Genomic DNA, 23,272 nt, shown 5'->3' with positions numbered 1-23,272 from the left:
AATTTTGTCCAGCTACTATTTGCAGGATTAGGCTGTTCTGCATGACGCTTTGTCAAAATAAGTATTAAGTTTGCAATGGGATGTGAGAGCTGTAGCTCAGCCAGGCCTGGGCATAATTTCACCTCTAGCAGGGAGATCTTTGCATATGAAGCACTTTCTGGAAGGTATGTATCCGATCCCAGAGTTTTGACTTCCATCCCTCCCTTCATTTCCCTGGTGTTTCACCAGTCCCAGAAGGTGGACTTTGCACAAAAATTTGATATTTCACCCCCTTGCATTTTAAATGCCTCTACCCTTCACCAGGCTTGACAAGCCTGCACCTGGGACCTGATATCTTCTTAGTAGACCCAGCCCATGGCTGAAATTATAGACTTGTGAAAGCTCAGCCTGGGCAACAAAGCAGAAGAGCCCCAACTACTCTTGCCGAGCGCCTTCAAGTGGCTGCTGGGCTAGGTCTTCCCTAGATAGAGTTAATACCATGGAAAAAAAAAAGCAATCCAAGAAAGGAAACTGAAGTTTCCCAGATAGAAACAGCTTGGAAACAATGAGTAACACCAAGTCCTTGTCACTTAGGAAGTAACCCAGGAGCATAATTTTTATCAGCTGACCCAACAGAGCACTCACGAGGTCGGGCAGTCTGCTGCGTGCGAGGGATGTGCTGTGGCGTTGCAGGTGGCAGAGATGTGTGTGTCTGTGCACGTCTCTTGCCCAGCTGTATTGCGTTGGTGAGCACCAGCGCTGTGCTGTCAGATTGCTGCGTTTCTGAATCTATCCTGTGCAGGGTCCACCTTATTCTCATCACTGGAGCTGAGCGCTTGTAGGCCCTTGTACGTAGGAAGCTGATCTTTTGCACAGAGCTGTATGTAGCTGTTGAGCCGTATTCCTGCTGATCTGCGTGGGCACAGTTCCACTGACTTCAGTGGCGTTACACCCACCTGAGAATTTCACCTGTCGTGCTTTCTCAGCGGTTTATAAAGTGCAACCTCTTAACGAGGGCCTCTTGCCACTTTTTGCATTCTGTTTGTTGTCCTTGGCAGTTGCAAAATTGCTCTCGCATCTAGTTAGCAACGACTGATTATAGCAGATAACCTCTTAAATGGCTGTAGATGCAAGCTGGGCTAGGGCTGTGGCTGGCTGTGTGACCTGTAAGCTGCCAGCAGGGGCAGGAGGGGCATTGTTGCTAATGACTAGGTGCAGCTCCGAGGATGCCTTAATAGAGTTTGGGATTGGGAGGAGGGTTAGCTATCGGACAGGGTGTGTTTTCAAAAGCCACTACAGGAGTTGGGTTTGCATCTCTCATCTGGAGGCTTTAGGCATCAGGCGTTACTGTGGTTTGCTTAGTCAGCTGCTCTAGATAAATCTCTCTCGTTATCGTGCTAGGAAAATATGGATTTTCCTTTTAGGGGATGGTTTGGCTCCAAGGTAGCTCATCAGTTTGGCTCACTGATGTTGAAAATGCTGTTAGTGGGATTGCAAAGCTGATGTGTTTAAATTGCACGCCTCTAGACTTCTCCCAGGTAGGAAAAAAACAGAAGAAAGCAATTTCTTCCTTTACAAGAGGAAGTAGCGTGCTCAGTCAGTTGGGGTGGGAGAGAGAGAAGCTTGAGGGCATGGTGCCGTGGCCTAGTGATGCACAAAGCTGAGGCTAATTCCCATGTTGTGGCTGCTGTGTGAGAAGAGTTGGGCAATTAATCCACAATTTCAGCCCTCAGCATCAAGGCATCTGTTTTCTCTGGCCCTGGTGCCATCTTGCTGATTAATCTTAGGGAAGTATCATCCTACTTGTGGCTGAGTTCTCCACCTGTATGGTGGTCTCAGCAGTGTTGAACACAGAATCCTGATGCAAAACACAGTCTTTGCTAATGTGATCTGGAGCTTCCCAGGGGAAAATGCAAGAGGCTTGTATTCCTTTACATGGCTCTAAGTCGTTGCATTGAGCACATGGCAAGATTTAGGGAGAGAGGTGGGTGTCTACCTGCTGCAGTAAATGAATTTTGCAGAGTCAAAATTGATACCCTGCGATCCTGAGGCCTCCTCTAATCTGTTCCAAGCAGTCGTAGCACCCACTGACTGCTCTGAAGCTCAGAGAGTGGGAGAATTGCCCTGATAACAGCTGCATGCAAAGCAAGATTATCTGCATGACTTCATTTACTGTTTGGAAACCAGGCAGCCTTCATTCAGAATTTGTACAGATGCATCTGCCTTGAATCAGCAGTGCTCCCTACAGTCCGTAGCCAAGTAGTCTCACTCCCTGAGCCTTGCAGCTTGTGGTGGATGCTGCAGGAGGAGAAGGGAGATTTATGCACTGTGCAAGGTGGGAAGTACACGTCAAACGTAGTCTTGATGAGGCTGCTTGGAAGAGCTGCTCAGCTAGCTATAACTAGACCTTTGTGCTGCTAATGAGAAATGCCAGTTAATAAATACTATTACGCCTTTGTAGGCCCTCACGTTCCCTCCGAGCACTTCACTTGACAAGCATTAATTAACCCTCACAACTGTCTTGTGCTTCGTGGTTCGTTTTGAATCCCGTGCTGCTGATGTGGCACACGGAGGTTACAACTTGTTTATGATCCCAGGGGTGTTAAATGGCCAGTGCCTGATATTGGGATACCTGTGTCCTACCTGTACCAGAAGAGGCATTACACAGACCTAAGCTTCTTTGTATGCTAAGCCTTATCTCTTCCCTACCAAAAGAATCTGGCACGCTTCAAATCTCTTCTAGTTTTTCCTACTTCTGTCTCTCACCTTGTTAGGTGCACATACCACCTTTCTACCTTTTAAGAATTTGAACTGGGATTTTCAAAGGAATCTACTGGAATTAGATGTTCAAATGCTGCTGAAATTCCAGCCTGTGTTTGTCAGAAGATCACAGTCTTAAACTGTAATTTCTCTCATTGTGGTTGTTAAAAAGGAAAATAAAGAATACTGCCACTTAAGATAAAGTGTGCCCCTCTCTTCTGCCAGCCTGAAAACCACACAATTGCTCTGGCTGTTGGTAGCGTCTAATTAGTGTAACCTTCTCTGCAGTTCCATCTCTTCCCCACAGTTAAAAAAAGCAACATCAACTAGCAAGTTGTTAAGAGGATGGTTTAGCTTCAGTAATAAGCTTGGTAATTATTTTTGTGATGATAGTTGTAGGCAAGGAAGAAATCACAGCTGTGTAGTCTAATAAGTATCAAAAGTCCTGATATTGCCTTATCCTTTCTTTAGTCACTTTAATACTGTCAAATACTATTTAAAACTCAACATTTCAGCAGCAGCAATCAGCTCCAGAAAAACAGCTATACTTTAATACATTTGGGATTTCGGGGCAAGACAGAAATAAAACAAAATACTTTTCTAATTTGGAGGGCTGATAGAAGCAGAACCCCATCCATAGCCTGGGTCCTTGGGTTATGTCATTAATTAAAGTTTTTCATTTCAGGGTCAGAAAGGTGATCCTGGGCTGTCACCTGGAAAAGCTCGCAATGGACAGAAGGTAAGATGTCCCCCAGAGTGCACAGGTATCGAGACCACGGTGTGCTTTAAGACCTGTGCATACACATGGAGGGAATCCATACTGCAGCCACAAGCATCACAGCTACTCAAATAGACTAAGGACTGAAAATTAAGACTTAAACCCCAGATTCAGGACTAAAGAGAGTTAGCTAAGCTATTGACCGCAGTGCACTGAAGTGCCTGCTGCCACAGCTTTTTGTTTTCCAAGTGTTTATCCATTTTATGCACAATCTGCGGCCCAAACTGAAGTCCCTGCTGCTGCAAGCGTGTGGCTACGTAAGGTAGGTATTTAAACCAGCACATACGAGATACAGCCACACCTTGCCAGCTCTGGGCACGCAGCTGTAGAAAGAGGCAATCCCAGTGTAAGGAACAAAAACCTTGAAGGCAAAGGACAGGATGTTCTTGCCGAGGAGCTGAGAAGCAGTGCCCCGCCACACGTCACGTATGCAGCCTCAGCCGGCCGGTACTCTGAGAGCGGCCTTGCTGTCCCACTGGTGGGGAAAGGGAGGCTTCTCAGACCACTGCACTGCCAGTGCATGGACTCTGCTGTGTGACAAGCAGAGGTCTTTCCAGCGAGGTCTGCTCAAATCAAAACAAAGAACGCAACTGGGAAATGTAGCTGGTTTCTGGATTTAGCAATTGTTAAGGGTCAGAGTGCTGCTAAATCTTTTCAAGTTACAATTCCCATTTTTGCTGTTTCACAGCTGAGCAATTTTTACTGAGGCAAGAGGGCCTCACAGAAGTCTAGAGATGAATAGAAGAGCAACCAGGGCTCCACAGCATCTACCTCAGTCAGGTCTTTCAGTGCTGCCTGCACAATACTTCATAACTCATGTCCCGGGCAAGAAGCCTGGTTGCCTTCCTTTCACCATAAGCTTTGCTATAAATGCACAGCTAACAGAAAGCATCAGGCATGAAGAACCTCGTCCCTTCATTTGAGACCAGATGCCTTGATGAAGCACAGCAAGTCCCACAAATGCAAGATGGAGGGTGACACTAGAAAGCATTGAGATGGCTAAGTCTGAAATGATGCTTTTAAGTTAACAGCATGAGCTACCTTTTGAAATGCCTAGTACGCTACATGGGAATGGCATCACATGGAAATCATCCACCCGCAGAGTCTGGAACCGTTTTCCTGCAAGCATGCTCAGTGCAAGAGAGAGAGAGACGTAGATCGCTTTTAGCTCATGTTAACAAGGCTTTATTCCTGTTAGCAGTAACAGAAACAAGGAGTTTCCAGCAGGAGTTTGGAGTGATGCCTAATTTTCAAGCTAGATAGTCCAAATGCATTTTCAGTAAGCAGGCACAGCACAGTGGTAGAGACCCTAAAGGGGGTTTTGATCCTAATCAGAGGAGGCCAAAATGGCCTCGTACGAATGGAGTGGATGTTAGATCTCACGGCAAAGCACTTCTCCATTCCTCTGATGATTTGGGTACGCCAGCTGGGATGTGATGCAATCCCTTTTCAGAAGTACAGGCCGCTGAAAAAACCCTCCCACCAGCAGCCTGCAAAGGTTCAAGCCATGTCATATAGGCAGGTTAAATAATTATACCATCAGCACCATCTGAACCGGAGCCGTGGGCTGAGCCAGCGCAGTAGCATAGTATGAGCACAGTCACAGGATTTGGCAGGAGGTACCTGTTGTTCTTGTTGCATTTAAAAGCTAAAATTTTCTTGCCTCGGCAATTTAGATGCCTATCAAAAGGCAGATGAAGCATGTGACTGAGTGAGATCACTGAAGAAAAAAAAAAAATTCATTCTGCTGGCAAAAAGCTGGACTCTAGCTGCAGCTGCCATTAATTAACAGGGTTTATTATTTATATGAGCCAGTTAATAGAGATGATGTTTAAATCTACACTTCTTATCCTGTCAGTTTTTGAAGAGTTGCAATTAGAATCAGAAATATCAATAGTTGGGTGCTACTGTCGGCAAAATAATTTCAGTAACAGTACACTAGACATAGGGAAAACGTTGCTGAAAACTAATTCAACTTGCTCGCTTCCTACAGGGAGATGTGGGCTTACCTGGTTTGACTGGGTTCCCTGGACCACCTGGTAGAAAGGTAAGAATATCTTCTTTTTGAGTGAATTAGATGACTATTTTTATTTTAAAATGTGCTGCTCTAACTCTGCCTAAAAGATTTAATTAAGTACTTTTCATGGTACTAATACCAGCAAAAAAGTCCGATGTCTGCTTTGCAAGTGTGTAAGCTGGGACATAGGCTGAAGCAACTGCCTAAAGGTTGTACCAGCAAGATTATGTACGAGCATGAAATGAAATTCTGGATCCAGATTTCTGTTCCTTCTTTGTATTCCATGTCCCATTGCACTGCGTCATCCCTCTGCGCCTTGACATTGGGTCTTCATCAGCAAGCTGAATTTAGGTCTGGTTCAGCCATGTGTTAACTAAATGGATCTACAATGGGTGTCAATACTCAGAGATTGGATTCAGAACAGATTTAGACATTCCGAGGAAACCTTGACTGTCTCTCCTGGTAAAGCACCTTTCAAGTGAAATATCTGTGGGCCTTCCCTCTCTTTTGCTTGGAGGCTGACAGCACTAGTCAGGTTTCACTTTATCTGCTTCCATATTGACGTTTCAACGTCACTAACGCCACCACCAACGTACCCGTGCCTAGAAAAAGATACGGGGGGATAGAGCACAAGATCTATCCCTGCCTTCTTGCTGCAGCAGCGCGCATGCTTGTATTCATGTGTGCAAGCCTGCACAGCAGTTCCTTACCAATCCATACCCTGAGCTCAGGTCTTTTATCTATTAATGACACTTCAGTTGACCTTCCAGTTCCAGGCTGTGTTGGTAGGCGAGTCTGGTGTTTTGGAAGCTGGTCCTGTTGCAGAGAGCTGTTTGGTAGTTGGGCTCAGCAGACATGACTGCCTTTCCCAGCAAGCCAATATTGACATAGCTAAGCAGAACAGTTAAAATTAGCATCTTGTTTCAATCACTTCATCAGTCAATGGGCCGTTGAAGATATACTGTTCTTCAGGCCAATTAGCTGCACACAAACACCTACTCAGGTATGCTTTAAGACTCTGGGGAGAGAAAGAAGGTGTGGAGGCTGAAAGAAACCCTCCCTCTCTCTGATTGTTTCTTGTATGCCTTATAGTGGAATCAAATTGCCAAGAGTAGGGACTGGGTTTGTTTCTGCTCCGGAGGCTGGTCATGCTCAGGGTACTGTGTGGAGCTAGGAGCAATAGAGCGATTAATTACCCATCTTTGGCTGTCACAAACAAGTTCTAACAAATAGGGTGCAAAGAATACCATTTTCCTGGTATAACAGCTCATAAAACAAAACCTTCTGGTTACAATCAGCAAAATGCAATGTCAGGAGTACAAGGACTCATAGTGGAAAAAGTGGAGAAGGAATAGGAGATTGAACAAACATTCCTGAGTCCAGCACATGGCCTTCACATCTGATTTCGGCTCCCCCAGGACAGGATGAAGGCAGGAGTATGCTTCTGTTTCTTCAAGTAATGAGCAAGTTGGATGCTGAAATTTTTCCTTTGGTGCAGCTTAAAAAAACCACCTCCCAGTAGCACTAGTCTGGCAGTGTTTTTGGTGTAACCTGGCTTTTATTAGCATCCTGCATTAAGAAAAAATTTACAGCTGTTGGAAGAATGTTCGGAAAAAAAATCTTTTTTTATCTGGATTCCCTGCTGGCATTCTCCCAGTGAAAATATGCTGGTGTTTGGCTGAAGGTGGGCAACACATCTTGGCTACCAGAAAACAGCAACGCCTTGGAAATGGACATCCCTCCTGCTCACTCCATGGAGGAACTGTGAAAAGAGCTCTAAGGGCTTTGATCTAGAAACACCATGTAGAAACTTTCAAATAGGCAAAATATTTCAGCAGGGGAAACAAAATACTTTTCCCACTAAATGAAACAACTGGCTCGGCAGCCTGAGCTGGAGCCACAACCAAGCAGCATATGGTTTTGGCTATGTGGCTCACACCACAGTGCTTGCCTTGGGAGCACAGACCTGTGCTCTTTGTAGGGTTGGAGGGTCTGATCTCAGAGCACCCCTGAAGTCATTTTGCCTGCACCCACCTACGAGTATACGAAACCGCCTTTCAAGCAGCAGGTGTAATTCTCACCCTCTCCACTCAGAGCTAGTGTTGGTTTTGCTGACCAGCAGTTCTCGGGAATAGCGGCAGGACTTGGCTGTCCGCTCCGCCCTTCCCTCTGGTGCCTGCAAGGTGCCTGTGGGCTTCGGCTCTTGGCTGCGGGCTGCAGATAGACCTCAGCAGAGCAACTGCATCATTGCTCCCAGCCTCCCAGCTGTGGAGGAGAAAATGGTTGTAGTGAAGTGCGAGACTGTAGAAGTCAGCAGCGGTGAGAGAGAAGCAGCTTCATTAAAGTCACTCAGAGAGTAAAGACAGAGTTGGGAATTGGTCAGTGCTTCAGAACACATCCTGTCATGCAGATCTCATTTGCTGCTCTCTTTACTCTTCGCGTTTCCTATCAAAATGCAGGATGATCCTTTTTAGCTAGGAGAGCGTGAATTATAAATATCACCACAGATGAGTAAATCCTTCACTGGAGTGCAATTTCCTTTCTAAATCACAGCCCTTTGTGTTGAGCACCCTGTAATCATCAGGAAGTGTTTGGATAAAAGAGCAAATGCAGTTGTTTTCATGCTCTCTGCCCTGTCATTTTAGTGCTATTTGAAGAGGATTTTAGCAGGTAAATACTTTCACGTTCCAGCCAACTTTAGCATACACAAGCTTTTCTGGTTTTGCCTCACTATAATTAACCTGAGACAGAAATAACTGCAGAATACTATAAAGAAACACACATTCAAAGCTTCCCAGAGCTCATTATATATAATGAGGAGGATATTTAATAGGATGCAACAGTAGTAGAGTGTCTACATATTTAACTGAAGTGCCATTCACTTACCATTACAGAGATAGCAATGCAATGCTTGGTGCAGACGTTGGCTCAGGACAAGTATGAGCACTTCAAGGGGCTGTCATCTAACCACCTGCTCTGGGTGGACATTGCAGGCTTGACGTGCCTGTCCTGCAGGAACCCAACCAGAGCAGAATGACTCTGAGCAGCCAAGCGAGGCGCCTCTTTCTTATCAGTGGAGGGAGTGAGACATCTCCAAGTGTTTGTATCCATGGCAGTAGGTGCTCCAGCTGTCTGGAGACAAAGGTAGTTCCTGCCCCAGGTTGTGGCTGGAGGAGCTGGGCAGAGGCCCGGGAAGGAAACCCCACGGTAAATCCCAGGGCACCTCTGGAGATGCTGAACCCGGGGCTGTTTCTGTTGGCAGCTCTCTCTGGATGAGGTGAGAGGGGGGCCAGAACAGATGCTCTCTGTCTGCACAACGCCCTGTGGTCCACGCTCCAGGGACGGGTGATACCAATACTGGGCCTTCCATACCCGGGTGGGTCTGGACCTTCACAATGTGCCTTCTCCTTCAGGTCAGACACCCAGCCAGCTCTCTGCTGATGCTGAGCCTCTGTCGAGGAGGCAAGGTGAAGATAAGCAAGAGGGGATCTCATCGTCATATTCCTGGAGAGGGGCAAGGAGTCCCGTCTGCTGGTCCTGCTCCAAGAGCTGCTGAGGCACTTCCAATTAGGAGCCACTGGCTGAAATGCACTAACAGCTCTAGGACCTTCCAGGTGGTTCAAATAAGGGCCAGCCAGTAGCCAAATGGTCTTTTAGGTCAGCCACCGCCTTCTCAGGAGGTGCAGCTCAGTCAAAAGACCAGGTTATGATACATTAGCAAGGTCAAGCAGGAGAGAATCAGTGAAAAGAGAATCAACAATTTTCCAGGCCAAAATGTCTGAAATAATGAGCAAGGAGGAATGCAAAGGGGAGTGGGCAGTAGCCAGGATGGCTGAGAGCATTGCATACCTCCGCCAGCGAAGGCTTAGGCTGCAGGTCTACCATTGCCCATGGGAAGGATAAAAAAGCCGTTAAGCAGAGGTGTGGACCTGGGAGCAGAAACAGGCCTGGGTTCATCTGGTGAGTGAAGCAAAAGGCCAAGTCCTCGGCCAAACCAGGGTTTGGTTATGGCTTCCAGAGCAGGGGATGCTCCCCTGTGGGTTTCGCAGACAGGCGAAGCGTGCCAGGAGCCCTGACGGGGGACAGGGTGAGTAGCAGAGACTGAGTTACAATTAGCAATTGTAACCCACCCTGAAAGCATTTTGTTATTTCTGTAGTATTTGTGCGAGGACTGTTTCTTGTTTATTTTCTTTCTCCAGTCGTTTCAGGTTAAATTTTTTGCCCCCCTTTTTTTTTTTAAATCTTCCTAGTAGCCCAGCTAAACAGTCATCTCTGTAACTAGATTTAATCTTCTGATCGGCTCTGACTCCACTCAATGGAAATGAGTTTGTTTTAAACAGCTGAAGCAAGATAATAAAGGAGAGGGGAAAAAAATCTGAAGTGCCTGTCACTTGCAGAATTTACTCAGTGTTTGAAGAGAGCTTTAGGTAAATCCTGGAGAAAGCAAACTCTCTTAAAATACAAACTGATTAGTCTGCAGTTGAACAGGCTACCTTTGTCCCGCTCCAGTGTCTGCATCTCAAAAAAAAAACCGTACTGAAAAACTGAAGCAAGTATATGAAAGACCTGCGAGAATGATTTGAAGCCTGCAACGCTTGCCAGCTAGCAGGCTGGATTAAGAAACTCATTCTAATTAATTCAGCAGAGAGCAGGTTAAGAGACAACTTGCTTCCCGTTTTAGGTAGCTTCCTAATGAAGGACTCTGGATCTTGTCATACCTTGTAATAATTAGATTAGGAAAGCTGGAAGCTGGGCAAATTCAAGCTAGAAACAACATTGAAGTTTCCCATGACAGTAAATGGTTATTTTGGTGTTTCCTATGGCATTTTAAGTTCTAAAGCGTAAGTGAGCACTCTGAAACGCGAGTCGCTCATGTTGTGTAGTCCCTCAACTTGCCCAAAGCCAACATTTTACCCTACAAGCCTGTGGTTTCCTAAGGATTAAAGATGGTTTTGCTAAAGGTATAGATTACAAATAGATCTGAGTGTAGGTACAACCCCAAGTCTGTTCATGGAGCAAATCCTCCTTGAGTAACCACCGGGCCAGACCCCAGCGGGCGGGCGCGGGCTGCTGCTGCCACACCGCATTGCTGCAGAGTCTGGGAACACCGGCAGGGTTTGGGTGACCCAAGCACAAAGCAACATGTTAAAGGGTCGCATGATTGTGTAGTGCTATTCCATATCTTCTCCTCAGAAATTTACTCCCATCTGCAAAGACAAATTCAAACCGAAACCAGGTTATTTTATGACTCTCTGTTTTTCTTCTTATTCATCTCTTCCATCCTATTTCAACAGGGATATAAAGGCTACCCTGGACCACCAGGTCACCCTGGAGACCAGGTGAGTCTTCCCAGTTTCCAACACTGAACCTTTAAAGAGGGATGGATTTGCTGACTCTGATGCTAGTTTGGATCCTGTACAGCCTGCTCAGTGTGGACAGCCAGCTCCTTCCAGGGGCAGCTTGGTACACACAGGGGATGCGCAGTGAGCTCCCGTACTGCCGGCAGCTGTGCACATACACTGACCGAGCGTCAGCAGGTTGGTGGGCGGAGACTGCCTTGGAGTTTCTAAATTTAATTTCTAATTTTTATTGCTCAACCATGTTAAGTTTATGTGGTGGAAGAAATACCAGCTTACCCTACTCCCCTTTTATTTTTTCCTTTTACATTAATTTCACCTGGAGTTTACTAACCACATCACATTAAGTACTAACATATAATTCCCCTCCCATTCCCCCTCTCCCCTTTTCTTCCCCCTCTTTATTTGGTTAAGTCTGATGTTTGCAGTTCAGGAAAAAAAAGGGCAATGAATAGCAGGCCCTGTTAGCAATGATGTTAAAGGATATTATACATGAATCCATTTAGTTTTGAAGAATTTTGGCAGTGCTTCCCTGCCAGTAAAACGGTTCCATATGCCAGATATAGATGCAGCCTTACACCTTCTCTTAGCCTCCTTGTTTCGAACTATCTGCTGCTTTCACTGCAAACGGAGGAAGAAGGAGAAATAGCAACACTTGCTTAATGCGTGGAGCCTATTGACTTGGCTTCTGTGTGTTTTCCCCGCTCATTAATTTATTCCACTGTCTACCCTTAATATTTTCTTCCTCTCTATAAACTTGCATCAGGTTAATCCATTCCACCCTCCTTTCCCCCCAGCTCAAAGAGTGAAGCAGCGAAAAAGGCTTCCCAAATGTGACATTCACCTTACCTTCTGTGCCTTTTCTTCTTTTCTTTCCAAAGGGCGAACGAGGACCAGATGGAAGTCCAGGTGCCAAAGGTTATCCTGGCAGGCAGGTGCAGTAAATCTCATCGTGCTGTGCACAGACTAGGGATTTGGGTGTGCAGGTAGCTAAATATATGCCCTGCTAAATACGTGCCCCACTAAAGACAGTGCAGACCTCTAGAATATGTCTGAGTATTTTCCTTCTTCCCTCCCCAAGATGCTGTATTGATGACACAGCCTTTCAACTCTGGAGGACACTTCAGTTGTTAGAAAGTAGTTTATGCCTATGATGGATAAAAGCAGAATTTCTATAGCAAAATCTTGACAAATTTTTGCTTCAGTATAACAATAAGGGAAAAAAAAAACAAAACAGCAGAACAGAAAAACCTACCTGCAAGCTGCTGACCCTTCACTTCTCAGCACATTTTATATCTAATGTTGAACATGTTAGAAATGTGGGACAGAAGAAGGCATATTGCCAAAAGAAAAGATTTAGGTGAACTCTCATTAGCAAAATTCACTAGCATAATCATATACATACATATTAAATTATACATGGACCATAAATATATATAAAAGTCATATTTGGAGCTGCAAAAAGATGATGAAAGAAAACCAAGTCTTTGTTTTCATTCTTAAAAAAATGCACAAAGGCAACTTTAGGAACGGAGGAGTGCGCAAAGGAAAACGGATCAAGATTGGACACTTTATTGTCTTACTGATGTGAGATGCTGAAGTAGGAAGAAAATTAAGAGCAGTAATTTGTAAGACCCTAAATGGAATCTGTTGGAGGGCAGAAGACCTGGCCCTGTAACATTTCATAGTGAAATGAGTTTGTCGTGGTTTTCTAAAATGGACACGATGATGTTGGGTTCCGCCACGTTTATATTTAAGTACATAGCTAAGAGGCTGCACAGATGTCAAAGACCCCAACCAGTCTGTCATGAGTCTTTCAGACTTGTCAAGAGTTCGTATGTGAGTTATTACCCAGGTGTGCAGGTTATTGGACTAAATGTGAGCTAGGTTTGCAGACCAAGTCTGCATCCCCCTGCCTCAGACTATTTTAAATTTGAAATTAAATTCATACCTCGCTTAGTGAATTTTAGGTGGACTAGACAGATGCACGCTGGAGGGCGCAGGTGGTAGAACTGGATGAGAGTTTTATGCACCTGACTAAATGCTCCATTCATACTCTGAAAGGCTCTTAGAGATTTTCATGCCAAAGAATCTCCTAGGTGTGAACGTCTGTTAGATGACTACTGTGAAGCGGTCCGAGCTATATTGGTCATACAAGGTTAACGAAAGCTGTTTAGCAATTCACAGCAGAGTTCCACCCATCAGATAAGCAGGGTGAAATCTTTGCACTTGACATACGAAGAACAAAAGTGCTTTCTTAAAATGTGGTTTGGGTCATGAAAGTGACTTCTTTTTCCTTTTAATGTGGCTTTTTTTCAGCATATCTGAGTGCTGTGTGTACCCAGCATCAGAGCTGTTTACTGAGATTTTACTACTTGCTGCTCCTGTCAGCTGTGCTGGCTCTGCAATGCTATGGGAGAGAGAGCTTGGCTCTGGTTTGATTTGCTCATCATAGGCAGAATTGTTAACTGCACCCCTATGGCTGAAATTTTTGGCAACGATGCATGAGCCAGGAAAGAGCACAACCTGACTTTCAGATCCCAGGCTGAGCGTGCAGTGCTGCCAGCTAAAAAAATTATGGACTTAGCCATTTTTTTTCCCCCGTCCAAAAAGGCCCAACATTTGGAACTAGGAAAAAAAAAACAACATTGACCTGGAAACTTGCTAGAAGACAATAAACACGAAAATTTATTATGCATTTTTATAGGGTTGCTTTCGCAGTACTTTAGGTGAGCAGGAATAGGCATAGAATTAGAATGGGGAATGTATTTTCAGTTCTTTCCATAGATGTTGATGCTGCAGAGGGTTAGAGACATGCAGTACCTGCACTGCTAAGTGACTGTAGGCTGTAAAAATTGAAGGGGCTTTCTCACTGCATCAGGGCCAGCCTGTGTTTCCTAAACAGGTATTGAAATACATTTGTCATTTGCTATGCATGTGTTCAGTTAGGCAGGAAAATGGATCGAGAGCTGTTGGGTACAGAGCGTCACTGTATGTTGCATCTGAAGTGTAACACAACCTCTGTGCACCCTGCTGCATTAACCTTTTTGGTCTTCATGATCAGAAATCTCTACTTCAGCCCCGGGGAAGGCTCACTATGCGTAGCAGTCTCAGGTTCTACAGAGTCCCAGCTCCCCAACAATGGGAGATTTGTTATTTGTATCATTTTGTCCTTTTTTCTCCTTTGTTGATATGCCTTGGACTCGGCACTGAAAGCAGAACCACGCAGGGACAGTGCTGGGGATTTGGCACTGCTCATTCGGTGAAGTTAAAGCCTGTCCACATTTGCCTTTGTTTTCTCCCTTCTCTTCTAGGGTTTACCTGGCCCCATAGGGGAAGCTGGTCCAAAAGGCAGTCGGGTAAGCAGCCTTTCATTTGCTTTTTTTTTTCTACTTGTTTTTACCAAAGGCTCCTCAAGAAACTTTACGCTTAATTTTGCGATCCTGAGACTAGTTCCTTTAATTTGTTGGATTCAGGAGATTTGAACTGTGCATTGCTTGTTTACTGAAGCACTGCTAAATTTTAAAAATTAAACACTGGATGTACCAGGATCAAAGTTCACCAATAGTGCTGATGATAGAAAGTCACCCCTTCAGAGCTCACATTGCAGGGGAGGAAAGAATGGCATACAAATTCCTACCAAAGACCAAAGTCTGAACTTTCTGCAAGCCCCGTCTCCCAAAGGCCTCTTTAGTTTCAGTAAGTGTGGTTCAGCAGTCCTTGACCATCTGAATATGGGCTCTTTTGGGTATAGTCCTGAGCTTGGGAGTGATTTATATCATTATGCAGAACAGCAAGCCAACATCCTGAAGCCGTGTGCAAATACAAACATTAATATCTCTGTTCTGCCCGGTTTTGCTCACCAAATTGAATTGCTGGGGGTTCATCCTCTCTGCAAAGGACTATTTTTATTTTTTTACCAATTAAGACTTTCATTAATCACATTTTGTTCTTTTCCTGCAATTATAAATTCACTATGAGATTCTGAGCCAGTAAAATCCCCCCTTTCTCTGACATGTGATACTTTCTCTATATGCAGTAAATTCAACCAGCTGGCTTTCATCACTAGGAAAACTTCAAGGAATAAACAAATGCTGACCCTGTAGCTAGCTGTGTTCCTGAGCTGGGAAGGGAGACCGCATGTTCAGTGTCTTGCAGGAGAGAGGAAGATCTGAGACAGCACAGCTTGCTCACCTTACTTCTGCAAGTGATAAAGTTTTCCCTGGTGCATCTGTTTCACGGGCCTAACAAGGACCTTGTGTAATTATCATGTGATAGATGTGCAGAACGTAAGACTTGAAAATTATTTCCCACCTTTGCACCCCTGAAATATTTATAGCTACCCAAGTAAGCCATTTCTCAGTCCAACTGCAGTCAATCGAATTGGGTACTAAGGTGAGATATCTGCATTTTGTGCATTGAGGGAGCCAGCTGTGGACTCTTCTCCATCCCCCACCTCTATTTTCTTCTGTAGGAAGTAGTTCAGGAGTTACATGGTTTGACTTGGGGTTTGGGCGGCAAACGCAGACAGCGTCATTTCAGTGTGGCTGTGTTTCCCGGCTAGGTGTCACACCTAAAGGAAGCACAACCTAAGGGGAGCGACAGACTGGTGAAAAAGTTTGGTGGGGTTGACAGTAAGACGTTTAGCGATGATGGAGAGAGAAAGACGAGAGAAAATCAGTGTTAACACTTGGCTCTTGTAACAGTGAGGTGCCACTGAGGGGGCTCCCTGCTGAAATTCACTTCCTCTTTATTCTGCATGTTTGGCACAAATTAGTCCTTTGCAAAGGACCAGCACACAAGGTAACTTTGTACTAACTGCTGAGCAAAGAGGATTAAACACAAGGCTTCAATTGTTGTAGAGGAAGGGAAATGTAGCATTTGTGTCCTGTCTGAGCAGGATCCCAAGGCTTTAGAGAAACATCACGTACTTGAAAATGCAACGCCTGCCGATGAGCATGAGAGTGGATTTTATGTGAAACACGTTGGTGCAAAAGAGGCTTATTTACGGTTGGGTGTCAGAGGATCTGTGCCTTGTACAAATTGAGCCTCGTTACGCCAATCCAAAGAGCCTGAAATGGCACGCTCAGCCTCTCCCCGCCCAGGCAGGGCCCTTGGGGCTTGGGTTGACAAAGTGTTTGCAAAAGGTCTTGGTGGTGCAACAGAGTTTGCAGAGAAAGGCTTCAGGGAGAACCATTACCGATTTGCTGCTCTCTCAGCAACAGGGTGGTTGGCAGCCTTGTGCGCCAGCAAAAGACGTTGTTTGCATGAGGAGGGGCTGCAGTGTGCAACCACCATGTGACATAGGACAAGCAGAAAGGGCTTGGTACAACAGTGCATTTTCACAGCACAGTTGGGAATGAGTGCCAAAGACAGGGAAAGAGCCCTTGGAGTGATGAAAGGAGGTGTAGGCATGTGGATTACTTTTGCTGTCACCCTTGCTAACCTTAAACCAAGCTCCATTTCCCTTAGGTACACTCAGAGCCAGTCCAGGTAAGGTTTCTTCTTGCTGGCCTCTTCCTGCCTGGAGTCCTCATGATCCCTGGTGTGAGGGTATGTGCCCTTGGACTACATCGTGGAAGCCAGCACCATGCAGTCCATGGGCATATACACTTGCCTCAAGGTTTATTTCATCACGGCTGCCATTGACCAACGCTGGAGGATGCTCTGCTATTCAGGAAAGACAGACTGACTGGTTGCTAATGGAGAAATGTATTTGACTACTTGTTTCCTCTTTTCTTTAGGGATATATTGGTCTCCCAGGATTATTTGGGCTACCAGGGGCTGATGGAGAACGAGTGAGTATTTTGTGAAGAAAACCTTGGTGTGTTGCTTGAATACAGTTCTTCAGAGCCTGTTGTAACCTCCTCTAGCCCTTGTTCCTGAGGAAAGAAGCGAGCATGCCTAACGTTTAACTATGCCTTCTTTATCCTGTTTCTACCCTTGCATGAAGACCTATGTCCATGTATGAAGTTGACACTCAGCTCAAGAAAACCCAGGCTTCAGAGAGGGTCATCAGACCTCGCTGTTGAGTAGAGTGGAGTTGTTCTATATTTTCCTTCACTTGAAAACCTGCCTTCCTTCTCCCCCCTAGTAGTTCAACTTAGTGGGATGGGGTGGGGGGGAGAATGTACGTGGAAATTCCCCGCTCCCACAGGAGCGACATCCCAGCCACAGTGTCCCGGTGTTTTGGGTGTCAAACTGGAGGTGTCTGGAAAGAGCCTGGCTTTTGGAAGGGACAGTGCCTGGGCTTTCTGACAATGGCTTTCCTTCCAGTTGCATCAAGTTGGGCAGTCAAGGCTGAGGCCTGCAGATGGGCAGCTGTGGCTGCTGTTCCCAAGTGACCTCCCTTCCCCCCATCCTTTTCATCACGCCTTCTCCAAACCCATGTGTTCAGAGCTTTGCAGGACCTCCCTTGCTTTTTTCCTTTTCTCCCCCATGTGCCCCACCTGCCTGATCGCTGCCCCTCCAAGGACCCCCTCTTCCCACTGCAAAAGCTCCCAAGGAAGGTCACTGTAAGACTGTTTTATTCCAGCTTTTTCTCCCTCAAATGCAAGCTCCAGAAACAAGAGCGGCCCCAGGAGCATGTGGGAGTGTGTGTGTGTGTTGCTGCCTGGGAGGGGAGTACCCTGCGCTCTAGAGTCACTGATTTAATGCTTGTATAACTAAATAAGAAACATAAACAGAAGTTCTCCAGCGAGTGCCTTGGCAGTGGCCTTCGTTGAGTTCCAGACCAGTAGCTTAATGACTGCCCCTGCTAAGCACAGCTTCAGCCTGTTGCCCTGGGTGTGGATGCTGCCTCTCTGGGTCCTCAGGGAGGGCCGTAGTTAGTGGGTGAAGGTTAATTGTCTTCTGCTCTCGCAGCTGACTACAAGTAGCTGACATTTTGATTCCTGAACAATGCTGCAGTCATTAGCCTGCTTTGCATTCCCCTTTCTCTTCTAGTTTTGTTTTGTATTGTTGGTTGGCTGTTTGCTTTCTCAACCAGACCTATTATTTTTTCTTCTCTGTGTGTTTTCCTTGCAGGGGATCCCTGGAGTTCCTGGGAAGAGGGGCAAGATGGGTAGGCCGGTAAAGTTTTTCCTCGTCTATTATGCAGACCTTGTTGAATGAAACTAGGAAAAAAAACAACTGGCTTTTGGCTGGGTCCCTTCATATCTTCTGATGGGAACTAAATGGGGAGATCAAACAAACCTTTCCATGTCTCCTTTCTCAAGCAGGAAGAAAACTGAAGATGCAAATATTGTTCTCTTCCTTTCTTCCGTGCTCTGCCCACTTCACAGGCATTTTTGTTCTTTTTCGCACGGTCTCCATGCTCCATTGGGTCTTAAACTTCTCAGATTGCCTTCTGCAACATCTTCCCCTCTGGCCAGCCGCTTCCTTGAATGCACTTTTTAGTTCCCCACCACGATTGCAGCCTCCCAGGTGCCGTTGCTCACTCTGTTACATCTACCGCTCTGTGCTCCCACCAGCCCCATCACGTTTGCCTCTTTTTGCTGTGATTCTCTCCAACCCTTTTACCATCCTGATTTGTGTAATGCAAGTGCACTTTTGTATAGAAACCTTTTTGTCCTTGGTGGTGGTACAGTTTAAGGAGTAATAGATTAGATGAAGACATGTTTGAGGAGCAAGGAGACCGCTAATTTTGAGAGCTTGGCCAGGAGGAAGAGTTGTTTGCAGGTAGGGCTGAATGCAAGGTGGAAGAAGGGGGTGTGTGCTTACTGCAGCAAAAAGCAAAATAAAAGCAGGTGGGAAAAGTACTGAAATAGGTAGAGGAAACAGGGGAAGGACGGAAAGGAAAGCCTTTCCCACATCAGCCTTCTTGTAAGCAATTCTGTGTGTTTTCTTTAGCAAAACTTATAGAACTTTTTGCTCCAGGAGTCAGAGGAGAGATCAGGCACATTCACGCTCTGCTGTGTCTCACTGCCTTTGCACCTTGTCCTTCATGTTAGCCTGAGTTTCTCTCGATCTCCTGACATCATTGCACTCGCAGGCTCCTTGTAAAATGTCCACTCACCCACACACGGAAAAATCCAGTGCTTTCCCCTTGTCACCCTTGCATGCGAATGCGTGCGTTCCAGGAGTCCCACGCCTACAGCTTGCTGGTGTTCTCACAGTAAAAGCCATGCAAACATCCCGACAGTGCCACATTCAGCCCGGCAGGCTGTTCTGCTCTTCCTAGGACGGGGGGGGAGGTCGAGCAGATTTTTGGGGGGTGGGGGTAGTGGAAATCTGTACCAGATCTGATGGTTTTGTAAGACGCTGGTTGCACCAGAAACCTCTGCAATGAATAATTGGAGAGAGCCTGTCGATGAAACGATGACTCATTGACCAGAGTAAAACAAACAAAGCAACTGTCGTTAGGTACAGGGTTTCTGCTCTCTGCCTTGTTCCTGCACAGAGCATGCTGGAGGCTCAAAGCGTTCCAGCTGTTGTTTGGCTAGCATTTGTAATCCTCCGGGCAAGAGTTTTTGTCTGGCAGTCACTGTTACAAACAAGGGGCTCCCCTGAGATCAGCGGGGAATCTCTCAACGATGGAGGCATTTAGGCTGGGATCAAGAGAAGGGATTAAACGGCTGCGCGTGAGCACCTTTGTTCTACTCGGCTCTTTCAGGGAGTTTTGGCTCCGTCCCCATTTCATGATATCAAGTTTAATAAGAAATCTTGAATGGACCGATGCTGATGATTTGTACTTCCGAGCATGAACAAAAAGACTTGGTGACATCCAGAGTTATTCAGGAAGTCACTGGGAGAAAGGAAAGAGGAACCAGCTGACCTGGTTCCCTTCCCAACACTTATCTCCTAGCCTGTGCTGTCTCCCAGCTGGTTTGCAGGGTTAGTGAGCCTGCTGAGATTTTTCTGGTCTCTCACATCCCCACACCGCTAGGTTTGCTGGCACAGCCACTGCTCCTGTTCTATTTCAGTGTTGTCACTGCGACAGAGAGCTCTTGGAAGCCCTTATTAGCTACCATCCAAAGCTAGTAAATGCTCTGGGGAGCAGGGAAGGAGTTGGTATCAAATTATTTCTCTACCTGGTTTTGTTTGGGATGAGAGACAGCAACAGATTAAGTGCTCGGCAGCGGAACGGGGGGCTGGGGGAGTTTGCATGTGACACCGTGGGCCTCCGAGAATGATGTAAGAGGGAATGATTAAAATAGAAGAGCTGGACATGAGTCAGAACTTGAAACCCTTCCAGGGAAGTTAGGTTTTGCAAAGCTGTGAGGGACATGGTGAATCTGTCGTGGAAAGAGCTGACTCCACCTCCCGCTCTGCTCTCCCTGCAGTGCATCAGCGACGTAGGAGGCGAGTGCATTTCTGACGTATGGGCCCTGGTGAACTCTTGAGCAAGGAGAGGGTTGGGGGTGGGCTAGGGGGAGAGTTGTGATTAAAGTACCATGCACTGGGGAGACTGAAATAACATCAGTCTGTATGTCTCCGGATCTGCTGCCTGTTTTAGAAGTAGGCTGGAGCTGAAGCAACTGGTTGCTTAAACCTTCAGTCTTGCCAGTGCAGTGGCTGAAAATAATGGCTTTTTATGGTGGTTTTGTGGATTTTTATGGCGTTCAGTTGAGCAGCTGGCAAAAAAAAAAAAAAAAGAGGAATAAGAAGGCCCCCTTGCTGTGAGGGCAGCAGGGCTGTGGTCCACACCATGCTGGGGGGAAGGAATGAGAGAAGCTGTTGTTACCTTCTATCTTGGTGTGCATAGGCGATATATCTGTCCTAATCTTTAGAAAGGACTGAAGGAGGTAACCCGCAGGAAGAGGAGATACAGCTAGCCGTCAGCCAAGGAGTGCAAAGCTGAAAGTGATATGCGTTCTTATGCTGTGGGAGATGGGTAGCTGCGATCAGAAATGTCTGCACTGCAGCTTATATTAAACCTCAAATAGAGTGTAATATTTTCAGAAGTTCTCAAGCCCTGTTAGAGAAAGAGACTTAAAGGGGAACTTTCAGGAAATGTGTCCAAAGGGCTTTGAGCTTTTTTTTTTGGTTCATCTTCATTATTGATGGGTGCTTGTATCTCTTTTTTCACGCAGGGTATCAATACTGCACCAGCTGTGCTATCCTATGCCTGATTTTTCCTTACAATGTGTTTTATTAGTAATACTGTTTTAAAAGGGATGGAAAGGAAGGAGCAAAGTTTAGTTCCAAGATATACTTAGCAATTCTTGGGTTCGTCTGAGATCTATACACAGTTTAGCCAAACACAGCTGAGATTTCCTTATATTTTTCTGAGAACCTGCTGGTGCTGCTGGTCCCACGCCTGGGGCTCAGCTGAACACTCGGAACCTCACCATGTCAGGTACCGTGTGAACCCTTCATGAAAGAAAAACCCCGGCCCAAAGGGTCCATCAGTTTGGCATACAAAACACCCCAGGATCAGTTGCGTGAGCCAGCCATCAATACCTCAAGCAGGCATTTTGGCCTCCCTGCCTGTTTAGCTGTGCTCATTGTTACCGTTCTTTCTTTTGTCCTCCGGTAGCTCCTGTTTGTGAGTGATACGCAGCTGCGATCCGCCAGCTGTTGGGTGGCATGGTGGGGGCTCCTGCCGCCTGCTGGCCTCAGGCACCCCTGCCACCAGGCTCTGCGCAGCCTTTGGCAAGGGCCAACACGTTGCCGAAGTGCTGCTCCGAGGAGACAGCCTGGCAGGTGGAGCAGGCACGGAGGGAGGGTTTGCGCTCAGCATGCGTGGCCAGATAGGCTGACACCTCTGCCTGTGAGCACTGCTGGAGTCTGCCGGGGCAAGGTGGGGAGGTGCTGCATTGCTTGGTGACTGCACGGGAGGAGGAGGAGGAGAGGGGACCTGGTTTCTCCCCGTGGTATGCAACTTCAGACAAGCTGTTTGGCTGTTCTTGGCTGTGTGCAAAACAGGGATCTCCTCTGAGCACAGTCGTCTCTCCTTTGAGCTCTGTAGCTGAAACTTAACATGTAAATGCCAAGGATTACTGCTCAGGTGTCAAGGAAGAGTTGATATAAAGTGGCATGTGGATTTTACGTATTAGGGATCGGTGCATAGGTGAGTCCAGACATCTCCCTTTCCTCTGCCTGTCACCCACAGTGTGGAGGTTGTGAGAGCCAGCAGTGATCTGGCAGCCTCTCTAACGTAGCCTCAGTATTTGTTGCGAGCATCAACGCAGTGGCAAGCTGCCGAATCTGGCATCCGTTCTCCATGAGCTGACCACAGCTGGGGTCCCCCTTGCCAGCTCTCAGCTTGTAGTGCAGCACTGCCTTCTTGCCAGGCTATTTTTCATGTATACTGTCTTCTTCCGTGTTGACTTAAAAAGTTAATGTCTTAACTCCTGCCTCCAGTGAGCACCAAGTATCAATATATTCTTTTTTTTTCATCCGGTAAGTTGTTAGAAGTGCATGCGATACCCCTGCACTCCCCACCACTGTGGGTAGGCTGTTGCATCATATGAAAAGATATTGCCTTGTGGGAGACATTAGATAGCAAAAAGCAGGGCTGCCTTTGGGTTAGGAATGTTTCATTTTACAGCTTGCCCGAACCTTTAGACATATGGCTAAGATAACTTCGTGGTGAACGTAAGTGCATGGGGCTTTGCCAAGCTACACAGTCTCAGCTGTTGTCCATGCAAACAATGTGGGGACATGTTTTGCCGTGTGTCTGGAAAGGCTGGCATAACCATAAATTACTGAGAAAATAAATTTTGCTCCTCTCTGTAGGGACTAAGATGATAAACAACTTCTCTTGCTCCAACCTTTTCTCTGCTTTGGATGCAGCTGGGGTCCGTACTTGCATGTGGAGTGAACCAAGCCAGAGTCTTCTGCACCACACACGTTATGATTTGGGAAACTGGTAACACCATTTTGAAGTACCTCTTCTTTAATGAATAATTGCCAAACTCCTGTTGACTTCAGTGGGCTCCCTCGGGGTGTGAAGAGGCAGCCCATATGACTTTGCTCATAAGAAACATGGCATAGGCACACACCAAGAGCTCTCACTTGCAGCACTGAGCATCGTGGCTCACATGGGCTGCTAAGGGTCCAGCCACGTCTTTTTTGCCACTGAGACATTGTTAGCTACCAAAAAAAGGAGGAAGAATGGAGCTGTACTCCTCTTTAAACACTGAGAAACATTTTAAAGGAATATTGTAATTAAAATTGAAAAATTTCTAGAGAAGTAAGGGTAAACTGTGGTTTCCCACTTAGCTAGGTGGTGGTTCAGTGTTGTGGTCCACAAGCCATTCCCTAAGATTTGAAAAAAATGGGAATGATTTCTTTAACTGATCCTAAATGATGCTGTCCATATATATCCTCAGAAAATAAATATTTAGTCTTCCACATAGCTTCATTGCTCAGGCCTGATTCACCTGAGCACTTGGCGAACTCACTCTCCAACCCATAAAGCGTTCCTTCCCAGCT

General features: G+C 46.1%; 1 protein-coding gene across 5 annotated transcripts in view; it reads left to right on the top strand.

Annotated features, from left to right (window-relative positions):
* Positions 1-23,272, top strand: part of COL27A1 (collagen type XXVII alpha 1 chain) — a 214,560-nt gene that overhangs the window by 87,429 nt on the left and 103,859 nt on the right. For all 5 annotated transcript variants that reach the window (XM_064468776.1, XM_064468778.1, XM_064468777.1 and 2 more), the window contains 7 exons: positions 3,425-3,478; positions 5,511-5,564; positions 10,829-10,873; positions 11,773-11,826; positions 14,206-14,250; positions 16,636-16,689; positions 17,918-17,962. In XM_064468776.1, the coding sequence (XP_064324846.1) occupies positions 3,425-3,478; positions 5,511-5,564; positions 10,829-10,873; positions 11,773-11,826; positions 14,206-14,250; positions 16,636-16,689; positions 17,918-17,962 (351 nt within the window). The remainder of the gene's footprint in view (positions 1-3,424; positions 3,479-5,510; positions 5,565-10,828; positions 10,874-11,772; positions 11,827-14,205; positions 14,251-16,635; positions 16,690-17,917; positions 17,963-23,272) is intronic.

The sequence above is a fragment of the Phalacrocorax carbo genome, chromosome 18, assembly GCF_963921805.1.
Source record: "Phalacrocorax carbo chromosome 18, bPhaCar2.1, whole genome shotgun sequence".
NCBI classification, from domain to species: domain Eukaryota; kingdom Metazoa; phylum Chordata; class Aves; order Suliformes; family Phalacrocoracidae; genus Phalacrocorax; species Phalacrocorax carbo.
This window is presented reverse-complemented; position numbering and strand designations above follow the sequence as displayed.